The following is a 15,252-nucleotide window of genomic DNA, read 5'->3' on the forward strand; positions in this document are numbered from 1 at the left end:
CCCCCCGCCCCTTGTAGGCCCTGAGGTAGGACAGACATTCCAGAGCGAGTCGGGTCCTGTGACTCGGGTCCTGTGACTCGGGTCCTATGACTTGCCACCGCCCTCCACCCGAGGCCAGGCAATGACCGGGGTGTGTGGGACGTGCAAGGGCCGCCAGCAGCGGGGGCCCAGGGAGGGCCTCGGCCTCGGAACCGGGCACAGCAGGCCCCAGGCGCCGGTTCGCAAGGCCCCTCTGCCCGCCCGGCGCTGGGGGAGGCCGGCCTGGCCTCAGCCCTCCCACCAGCAGCGCTCACCCCGCTCGGAGTGATCCCAGCGGCCGTCGATCACCAGGCACGGCCGGCGTCGCTGGGCCTCCTCCAGCAGCCGCACGACTGGATCAGGGTATTGCCATTTCCACAGCCTGGGGAGGCAGAGGGCTCATGACCCCGCAGCTTGGTCCTACCCTTGTGCCTCCCTCCGAGTCCCGGGGACCCCCAGCAAGGTCGGAGCCCTCCTCTTTTTTATTTTTTCCATTGATTTTTAGAGAGTGGGAGAGAGACACACACACAGACAGTGACTGGTTGCCTCCCACACGCGTCCCCACCGAGGCTGGGGATAGAACCTGCGACCCAGGCACGTGCCCTTGACTGGCAACCGAACCCAGGACGCTTGGTGCCCAGGCCGATGCTCCACCCCAAGCCACACCGGCAGGGAGGCCATGTCCATCTTACTTGCTTCTCAGTGTAGTTGGGTGGCATTAAGCACATTCATATTGTTCTGCAACACTCACCACCACCCAGGCCCCTAAGCTCTTTTTATCTGGCCCAACAGAACTATGTGCCCAACACACAACAACATCCCCTTCTTCCCGGCCCCCCTGCCCCCACCGTTCTACTTCCTAGGCTGTGGATTTGAGCAGCCCGGGCACCTCACATGAGTAGGATTGTGCAGGATGTGTCTTGTTGTGTGTGGCTTATTTCACTCGGTACAATGTTCCCAGGGTTCAGCCGCAGTGTAGCACATGTCAGAACGCCCTTTTCAAGGCTGAGTAATATCCCACTGTATGGATGGGCCGCATTTTGCTTGTCCATTCACCTTTCCATGGGCACTAGGGTTGCTCCCACCTCTGGGCTACCGTGAACACAGGTGTGCGACTCTCTCCCCGAGCCCCTGCTGTTGGTACTTTTGGTTACATACCCAGAAATGGAGTTATTGGCTCAGACAGCAATCCTGTCTTTAGTTTTCTGAGGATAAACATTTCATGTGTGTGTTTTCTTTCCACTCTTCCCAAACCCACCCCAAAATAAGCCCCATGATATCAGCTCCTTGCCTCCGTCTCCCGTGGCCCTGGATCCCCAGTACCCAGGACACAGTGGGTATTATTGGTTGGGTCAAGCTCTGGTCGCTTGGCCACGATCTCCCCATCCCTGATAACCCTCCTCTGCCAACAAGCATGTCTGTAAGAGGTGTGTGCCTCAGAAGACAACGGCCAGGGACTCACCCGATGACGCGCAGCTGAGACGTGGGATGTGCGAAGGCCGGGCACAGCTTCCTGATTCCTTTGGGGCTCAAAGGGTTTCGCAGCAGGTTCAGGCTGCTCAGGTGCTGGTTGGAGAAGAGCGCCGAGGAGAGGGCCTCGCAGCCGTCGGACGTCAGCTCGCACGCCTCCAACCTGCAGGGCCGAAACTTAAGGAGTGACCCCAGAGGTCTTTTTTTTTTTTTTTCCACCCGAGGATATATTCTCTATTGCTTTTCAGAGAGAGTGGAAGGGGGAGAGAGAGAGAGAGAAACGTCGATGTGAGAGAGACACATTGATCGGTTGCCCCCTGCTTGCATGGGGATTGAGCCTGCAATCGAGGTACGTGCCCTTGGCTGGAACTGAACCCGGGGCCCTTCAGTCCTCAAGCCGATGCTCTAACCACTGAGCCAGACTGGCCAGGGCTGACTTCCATTTTCACAGTTTAAAAAGAAATAACAGAGCAGTGGGCTTCACCCCTCGAGTTTTTGGTTCAGTAGCTCTGGGGAAAGGCTAAAAACATCTGCATTTATTTTACATTTATATATATACAAATTGATTTTAGAGAAAGAGGGAGAGGGGGAGAGATTGGTTGCCTCCGGCATGCACCTGACCGGGGCTGGGATTGAACCTACAACCCAGGTACGTGCCCTTGACTAGGAATTGACACTTTCACCACTGAGCTAAACTGTCTCTATCCCCCGAAAAGAAATGCATACCCATGAGGCAGCCCCTCCAGCCCGTCCCCATGATTTGCCCATCCTGGACATATCATACAAATGGATCATACAACATGTGGCCTTTGGTGACTGGCTTCATGCCACCCAGCCTCATGCTTTCAAGGTTCATCCACATCATAGCGTGTGTTGGTACACGTGGCTGAATTCCTTTTTCGTGGCTGAATAATATTCCAGTGGGTGCACCAGCACCATTTTAACAAGCCTCCTGGGCGATTCTGATGCTGACACTACGGTTGGAGAACCAACCAATGTCATTGCTGCCTCTTTGGTCCCTCTTTCTCTTAGGCTGTATATTCTGCAAACTACCTGCCTCGGTCCTGCCACCCCTTGGCACCATGCCCAGCACACACAGCTTGTCCAATAAACACATATCGAGTGCTTACTGCCTCCAGACAGCGTTCCCAAGGCCCGCCCTTTCACTCCCTCCATGCGCCGGAGCCCAGCTGGAAGGCTGCCTCGGGCTGCACTCTGTCTGATTGGACGGAATCGTGAAAGTCAGGGCCTGGTCTCAGCTCAAGCCCGTCAGCTCGGACCCCCCTTCCTCTGCGCCCAGCCCTCAGAGGCGATCCCAGGCGCTCACCCGAGTCTCCTCAGGGAGGCCGTCCTTTGCTTCAGTCCCTCGCACAGGGCTGCCAGCCCACTGTCGCCCAGGGCGTTGGCAGCAAGGTCCAGGCTCCTCAGGTGTTTGCTTTTCGTGATTACATAGGACAGGTTCTTGCAGCAGGCGGCAGTGAGGTGGCATTTTACCAACCTGCAGAGGGAGACAGAGACAAAGAGATACAAGAAGCAACCAGTGAATGAGGGGAACAAGTTGATGTTTCCCTCTAAAATCAGTGGAGAAAAAATTATTATTTTTTAAATGTTTTTTGATTGATTTCAGAGAGAAGGGGAGGAAGAGAGATAAACATCAATGACGCATCATTCATTGATCGGCTGCCTCCCTCACGCCCCCTACTGGGGATCGAGCCTGCAACCTGGGCCTGGGCCCTGACCAGGAATCTGGCTCATAGGTTAGCGCTCAACCACTGAGCCACACTGGCCTGGCAGTGGGAAAAATTTTTTAAAGAAATAAAGAGCCAAAGATTAAGCTGGGGCAAGAGGACGTGCTCTGGGAAGTGAACGGGTTTGGGAGATCCGCTGACCCAGAGCTCCACGGGTCCTGCCATGCGGCTCCCGTGCAGAACGATTCCCGACCTTCCCACACTCAATGTAATGCCGGCACATCAACTCACCTGCAGCTCCTGGACCTGGAGCTAATTTTGGGGGTTCCAGTCCCCCTGCTCATGCCTCCTGACCTTCTAGGACCTCAGCCCCCACTCTGGTAGAGGTGACCCGCTCCCTGCCCCTCCCCGAAACCATGGGAAACTCACTCCAGGTCCTCGAGGTGACACGCTGCTTCCACCATGACCTCACACAGAAGGTTCACGCCGTCATCTCCCAGGGGGTTCATGCTAAGGCTCAGATGCGTCAGATGTCGGTTGCCCATGAGTCCGAGCGCAAGAAAGCCACAGCCAATGACATCCAGGTGGCAATTCCTTAGCCTGTGGGGCACATGCAAGGGAAAGGGGACTCGGTGTCACCTTGGGTTGGTCGCTCCTCTTGGCCTCAGCTGCTCCTCATTTGGGAGGGGATTATGTTCGCACTAAGAAGGTTGTTGGGTGTAAGTGACGGATGACCTTGAAGTTCTTTGCACATGCTGGATACTATAACCCTCTCCCTTTTTTTTTGTTTTGTTAATCCTCACTTGAGGATATTTTTTCCATTGTTTATCAGAGAGAGTGGAAGGGAGGGGGAGAGAAACAGCGATGTGAGAGAGACATCGATTGGTGGCCTCCCGCACACGCCCCGACGTGACTTTTCCAGCCTCTGCAGGCTGCTCCCTGTCCCCAGCCAGCGACGCCACATCTCCTCCGAGTCTCCCGCCTCTTTCCCTCCCTTCTAAGAAAGCTGGTGATGACACTAGGGCTGGGCGGCTGACCCAGAGTCCCCTCCCCATCTCAACATCCTTCATCACATTTGCATTTTCCCTTTTGCCACGAAGGCCCTGTCATCACAGGTTCCAAGGATTAGGACATGGACATCTTTAGGGGGCAGTCGTCATTCTCACTCCAGCTCCCACACTCAGCATGTCTCCGTCACTCAGTTCCCAGGGACCCACCAGGCAGACGTATGCATCCAGGTTCTGCTCCTCAGCAGAATTTCTGGCAGTTGGTCTGCCATTAACTCAGGTATATTTTTTGCTCCCATGAGGTTATCGGTGGGCTCATTGGTCCAGGGGGTGGAATGACAGAAAACAAAGTGATTCTATGGGGCAAGGTGACAGCGCGGAAGGAGAGTGACAAAAACTCTCATGCTCACCCCAGCTGGGGAGCTCAGTTGGTTGGAGTGTCATCCCACCCACCAGAAGGTGGTGGGTTCGATCCCCAGTCAAGGCTCATACAAGAAACAACCAATAAATGCACCAAGAAGTAGAGCAACAGGTCAGTGTTTCTCCTCTCCGCCCCACCCCTCAAATCAGTAAATACATTTTAAAAAAGAGAAAAAAAAATGCAAACGGAGAGAGAATTTTACGAGGGAGTGTGAGCTCTAGGAGGCATGTGACATGTGGCAGGTCCCTCCTCCTGACATTCCCAGCTCCCACACCGAGACAGGCACACGCCATTGGCAAAGCTGCCAGGTCCTCACTCACGGGGAGGCGCGTGGACTCACATCAGCCTCTGGAGAGCGCAGGTGAAGAGCTTTAAGCCTTGACACAGCAGCATCACGCCTTCTGTCCCCAGGTTGTTGGTCGACAGGTCCAGGTGGGTCAAGTTCTGGTTGCTGACAAGGACGGAGGCCAGATCCCGGCAGGCGGCAGCTGTGAGGCCGCAGCTCCCCAGTCTGCAAGGACATCCCCAGGCAGTAGGTCAGTTATTTAGGTATCAAAGAGGAGCTCACGCCTTGGCTGTGTGACCTTAGACAAGAGACCTCCCCTCTGCTGGACTCCGCATCCTCTGTCAGCAAACGGCACGGAAACAATTCCTTCCAGGTGGGTCGTTTGTGAAGATGGTGCGAATGGGAACAGAGCGCTTACCCCAGGTGGCAGCTCTAACCACACTGCTGAAACTTTCAAATACACAACACGGTCTTGTCCCCTGTCATCACCATGCTGTACCTTAGATCCCCGGAACTCATTCTCCTGATAACTGGAAGTTTGTGCCCTTGGATGCACATTTCCCCATGTTCTCCCTCCCCCACCCCAGCCCCTGGTAACCACCGTCTACTCCCTGACTCTACAAGTTTAGCTATGCTCAATTTTTTAAAGATTTTTAATTGATTTTTTAGAGGGAGAGGGAGAGAGAGAGAGAAACATTGATTGGTGAGAGTGGAACATTGATCTGCTGCCTCCTGCATGTCCCCTACCAGGGGTCAAGCCCACAACCTGGGTACCTGCCCTGACTGGGAATCGAACCGACAACCTTTTGGTGCACCGGACGAAGCCCAACCAACTGAGCTACACAGGCCAGGGTTCTGCTCAATCTTTCACATACGGTCAGAGTTCAGTGGCAAAGACGCGGGTATTATTTATCGGGCCTTTCTCGAACCTCAACATGAGGTCACAGTACCCACTCTAACCCTTGGCTTATGCAGCAGCCGATTCCCCTCCCCACCCCGGTTACTTGGCTGACCTCAGTTAAGACAAGATAAGGGCCGTGAAAGGAAGCGCCACTCACATCAGCTTCTGCAGGGCGCACTGGGAGACCTTCAGGGCCTCGCAGAGAGACGCGACGCCCACGTCCTTCACCTTGTTTCCCGCGAGGCTCAGGGATTTCAGCTTGCTGGATGTCACCAGGATTTGGGAGATCACCGGACAGCAGGTGTGGGTTAACGCACAGTAATCCAACCTACAGACACAGAGAATGTGACACACACACGGCCTGTGCGCCAGCCTCTTGGTCACGCTGCGTCCTGGTTACTGTGTGTGGCCTCGGAGTCTGAGCTGCTTCTGCCCCTCCGTTTGCAACATCCCTGCTCATCCCAACCCCAGGTCTTTATGCAGCTCAAGCCATGGCTCAGGTCTCCTGCCCGCCTCACCCCACCCTTCTCTCTCTAGCGTTTTTTTTTTTAAAGATTTAAAAGTACATATATATATTTTAAAAATAAAATAAAATAAAAATCTATTGATTTCAGAGAGAGGAAGGGGGGGAGAGAGAGGAACATCAATGACCAGTCATTGATCAGCTGCCTCCTGCGCGCCCCCTGCTGGGGACTGAGACCACAGCCCCGGCTTGTTCCCTGACCAGGAATCGAACTGCGATCGCCTGGATCACAGGGCGATGCTCAATCACTGAGCCACCCCGCCCAGGCGAAAAAATTGATTTTCAGAGAGAGGAAGGGAGGAAAGAGAGAAGCATTGATGCGAGAGAGAAACATCCATTGGTTGCCTCCCACAAGGGCCCCAACGGTCCAAGGATAGAACCTGCAATCCAGGTACATGCCCTTGACCAGGCTTCGAACCCACGACCCTTTGGTGGACAGGCCGAGGCTGTAACCGTGGAGCCGCTGGGCTGGGCTGGGCTCCCCGCCCCCCAGTCCACAGGCGAGGGGCCCCCACAGCATTCGTCTTTCGCTGTCTGCCGTGGCTCACGCAGCACGATGCCCTCGAGGCCCCCGGGGTTCCCTCCACTCTGGAGGCCGAGGGAGACCTTGCACCCCGCACCCCGCTCCCCGACGGGGCGGAGCTGTGCCTGCTTCCGCGCGGACGCGGGGCTGGACTACATTTCCCAGCCTGCCTTGCAGCAGGCACGGCCACGTGACGTGCAGCTGGGTCCTGCTACAAAGTGACAAGTTACAGGGACGGCAAACGTGCGTGATGGGCGGGGGTGGAGGCGGCGATGGACTGCTGCCCCCCCCATATCCTAGGGTGGGGGTTAAAGTACCAAACACACAGAAGCGCGCGGGGACCTGCCTCAGAGTCCGCAGCCCGCAGCGGGGGTGCGTCAGCGCGGCGCACGCGGCGCCCACGTCGCGGTCGGTGAGGGGCGCGGCCAAGGCCAGGTGCCGGAGGCCGGGGTTGGCGAGCAGCGCGGCCCACAGGGGGCGGCAGCCGCGGCCCGGCCCGTGGAACCTGCGGAGGCAAGCGGGGCGTCAGCGCTTGGCGGGTGCGTCGCGTCCCGTAACCTTCACCTGGGGATGTTCTTTCCTCGATTTTGGGGGGGAAGGGGCAGAAACGGGGGGAGGGGAGGGACGGGGGGGGGAGAACCGGGGGGAGGGGGGAGAACTGAGGGGAGGGGGGAGAACCGGGGGGAGGGGGGAGAACCGGGGGAAGGGGGAGGGACGGGGGAGGGGAGGGACGGGGGACGGAGAGGGAGGCAACCAGTCTCGGAGCTTCTCGCTGCCCCCCCCACCTCAAAACCCATAAGCACGTCCCCGCGGGGGTGGAGGAAGCCGAGGGCCGCAGGTGGTTGCACGACAGGCCCCGGCGCCAGGACGTAAAGCGCGGCCCCGGGAACAGTTACATTGTAGCAACCACGGCGGTGCCGGGCGCAGACTCATCGGGGTGTCACTTTGCCAAGTATATAAATGTCTAATCACTATGCTGTACACCTGAAACTAGTATAATATGGAAGATCAACTAATTGAAGAATAAATAAATTAATCACCACCCCCCTTAAAGAATAAAATACGGTATATCCACGAAGACTAGAACCACACACAGCAACTTGAAGGAAAAAGTCCAGTGTCAGAACAGCATGTACATCATATGATACCTTTGGGTTAAAGCCCATCCACCAACAGGGACGTGCGACTTCGTGGGGAATATCTGAGGCAGCTCATTAGGGAGACAGGGATCTGAAGAGGCCTTGGAGGGCTGGCTTAGCACCTCTGGAATCCCTGTACCCCTTTGCTATCGTGTATTACTGTTGTGTTGCAGATTCGGTGACGACATGGATCAGAGCAGGTCACAGGGCGTAAGGAGAGGTTAAAGCAGGGACAGCTACGGGCAGGGCTGCCCCTGGGGAAAGGGTTCAGGTAACGGCTGGTGGAGCAGTTAAGTTCTGTGCAGGACTTAAGGTGACAAGGGCATTGTGCACGGTCCTGGGTCACCCAGCTCCTTGGCACAGGCCCGGGGAAGGAAACCACTCGGGCAGAAATGGCAGGAAGGGGAAGACATTTGCAGTCAAGAGCCTGACTGGCTCTCCTGTTGGCTGTCACATGGGCTTGGCTTGGTCTTGGAAGGAAAAAAAAAAAAATCAAAGAATGGAACCTTCAAAGTAGGACTAGCCCTTCATCTCCCACTGCGGGTTCCTGGTGAGTACCCAGGATCTACAACAGACTCAGGAACTTAGTAGGCATTTAATATTTGTGACCTTATGAATTCGCCTAAAAGCTCTAAGGACCAATTTAAACAAGTTCCTCTCCCTTTTCCCCCTACTAACCAGCTCCTGTTCATCCATCAAGACCCCGAATAAATGACCCACCTCAGTAATCCCTTCACAAGGTCTTCAGTCACTCCCCATCCTGTGCTTTTGGAACTTGGTTCCTGTACCTCCTACAGCACTTAGTCCTCTCCGAATACATTGCATAGGTTGGTCTTAGTAGGCGGGAGAGGAGAGCTGTGACATGGCCAGACAAAGTGGCAGGTAGCAGGGTCTGGGCAGCCTTACATCAGCTTCTGTATTTTGCAGGTTGGCTGTCTCAGCTTGACGCACAGGGTCCTCATGGCCCACTCGTTCAGGACGCTGCCACTGAGGTCCAGCTGTTGCAGGCTGGGGTGGGTGCTGAGCACGAGGCAGAGGTCTTCCCACCACTTGCTAACCAGGGGCTTGGTCTGCATCCTGCATCGGAGAAGGAAAGAAACATTTGCTTCCACGGGATGGATTTTAACAGATGGCGCACGAAACACGAGAAAAACCGTGAGCGGTATGCAATGTGTTAAGTGTTCCCACCACGCACACACGCCCAAGAAGAGGTAGCCATGCGAGTGAAGGACACGCTCATTAGCTTCACCGTGGCGACAGCCGTCTCAGAACACCCATGCCGAGCCGGGAAGGAAGGAACTGTAGAGGGGCACTCACCCGTGCGGAATCACGGGCCACGCCTCGGCGGACTCGCCTTCCGGGAGGATCTCCCCGACATCCATCTGAACTTCCCGCAGGTGCAGGCACCGCTGGAGACAGGAGGACGACACCAACAGGTCCATCGGCCGGTTCATCGTTAGCTTCACTTCCTGGAAGCCGTTCAGTGCCAGACGGACAAAGTCTTCATCTTGGGTCTCGAAGAGACAGTAGAAGGCGTCCAGGAAGTCCAGAGGGGAGGTGGTGTCGGCCCGTCGGCCCAACAGGAAGACCCAGTGGAGGAGCACGCGCCTCACCAGCAGGGTGACCGGGCACCCCAGCAGGCCCTCCAGGGCCCCCACCACGTCCTTGTTCATGAGGCCAAACAAGAAACGTTTCACATGGAGCAAGTGGACGTTGCAGCTGATCTGTTGGAGCTCCTTCAGACTCTTCGTGTTCTCCACACACAGGGCGTGGGGATCCCACTCTGCCTCCAGTCCTTCTAGCACGTAGTACAAGGCGGCAAAGAACTCTTGCAGGCTCAGGTGCAGGAACATGAAGCACCTCTCCCTGCCGCCGCCTCGGCGAAGGATGTTCCTGCGAAACAGAGGGGAGAGCTCTGGCTCCGTCAGCCCGTGGACGCCCAGGTCATCGCTGTAGAACACAAACCTCATGGCCCACACGCCCTGCAGGGCCATCCGGCACACGCCCTTCAACACGACCCTCTCCTCCGGACTGAGGTGGTGGCCTGGCGCGTCTCGAGGGGCGAGCTGATGGACCACGAAGGCGGTGTACAGGCCCGTGAGGGTCTGGCAGTTCGGGGGCCGGCCCTTCCCCGAGGCCGCCTGCAGCTCCAGAGCCTGGCAGATGAGCCACCACGTGATGGACACCTGGCACCTGTCAATCAGCGTGTGGTTGTCGAGCAGCTTGTGCAGGACTTGCATTTTCTGGTCCCCGTTCTTGACGTGCTCGAGGAAGAACCGGATCCTTCTCTCCGTCGAGATTCCTTCCACGAAGAGGCAGCGGGGAGAGACGAGCATGGATTCGAGCTTTTTCATGCCCTCGTCCCTGATGGTGACGATCAGGGAGGACTCGGGCAGCAGAGCCTTCCTCAGCAGACTACGCATGAGGACAGACACGGGCTGCTTCTCTGTCCAGTCGACGCAGACATCCGTGTCAGCATCTTTGAGGGCACAGACCAGGTCATCGAAACCGTCGACCACAAACAGCAGCCTTTCTGGTTGGGACATGATCTTCATCACGGGGGCCACGGAGTCCGGCCACTCCCTGGAGAGTAACTCAGCAAAGCTGCTTTTCCTCCTCAACGGTGTGTCTCTGGCGTCCAGGAGGAAGGCGTAGGAGAACACGCCCGGGTGGAGCTCTCCGTGGGCCCAGCGCAGCAGGATTCTCCTGGCCAGAGCCGACTTCCCGGCGCCTGAGCTCCCGTGCAGGACCACGGTGAGCGGCCGGAAGCCCCGCTGGTCTGGCGTGAACGCGCCACACAAGGTTTGCATCTGTGGACAATCCATGGCAAAGGTTTCAAAGCCGGGGTGGGCATCCGATGTCACGGCGAACTTTGTCATCAGGTGACGTTTGTAGTTCCCTTCGTCACCTCCGTGGCCTATGTCGGACCAGAGAGGGGAGAAGAGAAACAGGAAACAAATTGGAAGACTGTGGATTTCAGACACTCTATGTACATGAGGTTTTGTTTCTTCTCGGTGACTTACTGTTATTATTCCTCACCAAAGGATATGTTTTTATTGATTTTTTGAGAGACAGAGATGGCAAAAAACCAAAACAACCATGAGTAAACCAGAGTTGTTTACCTTGGTCTTTTGTCTGTGCTGCTGTGGTGTCATCTTGTTCCATAACTTGTGATATTTCTGCAAAAAAAAAGGCAGAAGAATAAAATCCCACACACTTAGGTGAATTATGCAGGTCAGACCCACAGAAGCCCCGAGATGCAGTTTGCAATGCCAGCTTTCACCGCCTGACCCACCCGGAACCATGGGCTCAGCCGGAGGGGCAGGGGTGCTTAAAACGAGCACTAGGGTCGAGAGGGAAGGTATGGGTCCTGGTCTCATTTCTGCTTTTTGTTCTTCGGAGACCTTTGGGCAAGTCATTGAAGTGAGAGGTCAGGCACAGGGGTAAAGAACTCGGTTGGCTGGAGGGTCGTCCCGTACAGCAAAGGGTGGCGGGTTCGATTCCTGGTTGGGGCGTGTGCGGGAGGTAACTGATTGACCCCCCCCCCCTCTAAAAATCAGTGAAAAAAAACAAACCAACAAACCTATTTTAAAAAAAAGTAGTAAGGGTCTGGATCAGACAGTTGAGTTTTGTTATTAATCTTCACCCGAGGATATTTTTCCCATTGCTTTTCAGAGAGTGTAGAAGGGAGGGAGGGAGGGAGGGAGATGGGGAGAGAAAGAGGGAGAGACACCGACTGGTTGCCTCCCCCACGTGCCCCAACCAGGGGCAGGGATGGAACCTGCAACCCAGGTACATGCTCTTGACCGGGAATTGAACCCAAGACCCTTCGGTGTGAGGGCTGACACCCTGCCCACCGAGCCACGCCATGCAGGGCCGATGGAAGTTTTTAAAAGATCTCCTTGCTTGTTAGTGTGGGGAAGACGGATTTCACGTAACCAGAGTGTAAAGAGATTAGAGATTCAAGCGAGTTGATTCTGATTTACAGGCTCCGGGAAGAAAGGGGTGGAAACGAGTCCTCCTTCAGAGTAGGTCTCATGATTTACTGATGCGTTAGGTAGAAGGTAAAGAAAGAAAGAAGTCAATCAACCAGTTAATCAGAAATAGACTAAAAAAATGACCAGGCTTTGGTGGCTAGTGATGCCCTGGACCCAGACAGAAACCCTTCACCCGGCTCCCCACGCTGACCGGCACGTTCGTCCCTGCTTGTCCCCTGGTCAGTCTTCACAGGTGTAGAGTCTTCTGGTGTCTCAGCCTGTGAACATTCTGCAACAGAGCACATGACAGGACGCTGGCCGCAAAGCCACAGCAATGGCCCTGACCAGGTGGCTCCGCTGGTTAGAGAGTCGTCCCCGTGCACCAAGGTTGTGGGTTCGATCCCGGTGGGGACATACGAGAATCAACCAGTGAATGCATAAGTGGAACAACAAATCAATGTTTCTCTCTAAAATTAATTTTAAAACATTTTTAAAGTGTACTCCCCAAATTACTGAGGGGAGCAAGACGAGCCAGTTCACCCCATGACAAGCCTGTAACGGGGACAGTGCAGTCAGAGCCTCAGGTGACACCGTCACAGAGACACAGATTTATGGGAAGGGTGCTCAGATTTTTAAAGTGTTTATTTTAGAGGGAGAAAGGGAGGGGAGAGAGAGAAACATTGATACATCAATGTGAGAGAAACATTGATCAGTTGCCCCCAAATGCACCCCAACCGGGGATCGATCCCACAACCTGGGCATGTGTCCTGGCCTGGTGATGGTCCACCAGCTGAGCCACCCTGGCTGGGTGGGAGTGCTCCAGTTTTCAACTTGGGAACATAAGTTTCAGTCCCTATTTTGCTGATAACCCACCATTGGACCCGAGTCTCTCGGTCCGGTACGGCACCAATCGTCTGAGTGAGGTCCCACCCGAGTGGAGCTCAAACCTCAGCCCCTCAGCCCCGGGCAACCCCCACAGCTCCTCAGTAACCAGCTACACCGCTTTGTTACCCACTTTCTGTTTTGCTAATCCTCACTGAGGGTAGTTCTCCCCACTGATTTTTAGAGTAGAAAGGAGGGAGGAACATCCATGTGAGACACACACACATGGGTCGGTTGCCTCCCCAACCAGGGACCAGGGATCGAACCTGCAACCCAGGGCTGTGCCCTTGACTGGGAATCAAACCCAAGGCCCTTCAGTGTGCAGGCCGATGCTCTAACCACAGAGCCACACCAGCCAGTGCTCTCTACGCCATCTTATCAAACCTTCCCAGTGGCCCCTATAAGCATCACAGCGACTGTCCCAGGACGTGGAACCCGAGGGTCAGAGTAGGAGGGGACACACCCGAGTCACACTACGCCAAAGGGTACATCCAAAACTCAAGCTTAATACGTAGTTAAGACTCCAAATCCTACTAAGATCAACCAAATTCTGCCCAGGTGGAGGGTCCTTCTACTGATTTCTCCTTTATTTCACCGGCTACAGACGACACCAATTCCCAGCCAGGCGGAGACTCAGCACTGAGACACTGCAGGGGTGGGCCCTCCTGGCTCCCATTGCACCTCAAGACCCCCCGGCTTCTCTGCTACCCCCCGGTCGGCCCCACGTCTCACTTTCCATCTCCTCCCTGGCTTTCTGAGAGAGCGCGGGCAGGCTCATCTCCTGGAAGATGTCCGCGGCCGCCTTCCAGACCAGAGGCCCTCTGCCGCGCTCCTGCAGCAGGGAGGCCAGCTGGTCCACGCTCGCACCGTCCACTTCCGCCCACGGGAGGGGGCCCGTAGCCGGTGCCAAAGCGCGCTCCTTTAGCAAGTCCTTGAATGTCCGAAACTCCTCTTGGTCCAGCTGCTTGAGACACCCCTGCAACCCGCAGCTGGGGAAGGGCGGCGCCCCGGCTTCTCCCATCTGAATGTGCGGCCTCCGAGGGCTCCCTGTGGATGGGGAAGTGGTTTTTGGTTGTGGGGAGCAAATGGGGCCTGGGGGAAGGGGGAAGAGATTCAAAGGACAGCCCGGCGTCAAGTGGTCACATTCACTTCCAGGCTCCCCCTAAAATGTGAACTGGCACAAACACCTTTGAAACACAGGACAAAGAAAGCATCGTAGAAGGAACCCTTCCAGCCAATGAAAATGGTCGGCAGTTCAATTCATTGTCCAGCCCGTGTAACTCAGCGGTTGAGCATTGACCTAGGATCCAGGAGATCGGGGTTCGATTCCCGGTCAGGGCACAGGGCAGGGTTTCGGGCTCGATCCCCAGCAGGGGGCGTGCAGGAGGCAGCCGATCAATGACTCTCATCATTGACGTTTCTCTCTCTCCTCCCCTCTCTCTGAAATCAATAAGAACATATTTAAAAATAATAAAATGAGGAAAATTTTGAAGAAAAACAAACCCACACGAAACCGCCCCAAAACCTGGATGTGGCTTCCATTTGTCCTAGAAACCAGTGTAGCCACAAGTGATAGTGATGCTCAGTAAGAATTCCAAGTGCCAAGTTATAAAAAGCCAAAAATAGACCATAAGTACTTTCAACAATAAAGATAAACATTAAAATATTCTGGGGAAAATACTTTGGCTTCATCGGGCCAGCAGGTGCCAAGTCTGATGTGCCAGGCTGGCCACGCCCACCCTGCTGGATGACTTGCTGCTTGGTTGGGGGCCAAGAAAAAGGGGCTCCTGCATTTTGGGTGGACGTGCCAACTGGGCCATCTCTTTGGAGGGCAGCTTGGGAAGATCCATGCACTTCAGATGCAAGTCTCGCTCGACGCGGGCTTGTTTGCAGCAGCAAGACCAAAGGCCGTTTGGGTGTTGGTCACGAACAGGTGTGTCCCGGTCAGAACGAACTCAGGGCCGTGCCCACTGCAGCCTTGTTTACAGCAGCCAAGGCCTGGGGACACCGGTGCCCATCCGCAGGGGAGTGGGTGAAAGAGCTGTGGGACATCCGCCCGTGGAATACCACGCAGCTGCGAAGATGGGTCCCTTCCCCGGACACAGCATGAGGGCCCTGGAGGGGATGATGCTGAGCGAAGTGAGCCCGGCAGGGAAAGACGAGCAGCACAGGATCTCACATGCGGAATCCAGGGAACAAAATAAAGTGATGAGCAAAACAGGTCCAGAGACAGACTGAGGGATCTCAGAGGGCAGGGGGTGGGGCAGGACAGGTCAACCGAGGGGCATATGTGCATAGACGCGTAACCCAGGGACACAGACAGGAGTGGGGTGAGGGCCTGGGGTGGGGCAGAGGCCGGCGGGAGGGGCAAAGGGGAAAATGGGCCACACCTGTAATCCTCTCAATTAAAGGAGGGA

At 55.6% G+C, this 15,252-nt stretch overlaps 1 protein-coding gene across 1 annotated transcript; it reads right to left on the bottom strand.

Moving 5' to 3' along the window:
- Window positions 1–267: 267 nt before the first annotated feature.
- NLRP5 (NLR family pyrin domain containing 5) lies at window positions 268–13,856 on the bottom strand. Its single transcript, XM_087827076.1, has 11 exons — window positions 13,568–13,856; window positions 11,099–11,155; window positions 9,294–10,893; window positions 8,883–9,053; window positions 7,184–7,342; window positions 5,949–6,119; window positions 4,945–5,115; window positions 3,606–3,776; window positions 2,816–2,986; window positions 1,481–1,651; window positions 268–400 (listed from the first exon to the last, which is right to left on the bottom strand). The coding sequence occupies exons 1-11, from the start codon at window positions 13,854–13,856 to the stop codon at window positions 268–270; spliced, it is 3,264 nt and encodes a 1,087-aa protein (XP_087683202.1).
- Window positions 13,857–15,252: the final 1,396 nt, after the last annotated feature.

This window comes from Miniopterus natalensis, chromosome 18, assembly GCF_054644295.1.
Source record: "Miniopterus natalensis isolate mMinNat1 chromosome 18, mMinNat1.hap1, whole genome shotgun sequence".
Taxonomy (NCBI): domain Eukaryota; kingdom Metazoa; phylum Chordata; class Mammalia; order Chiroptera; family Miniopteridae; genus Miniopterus; species Miniopterus natalensis.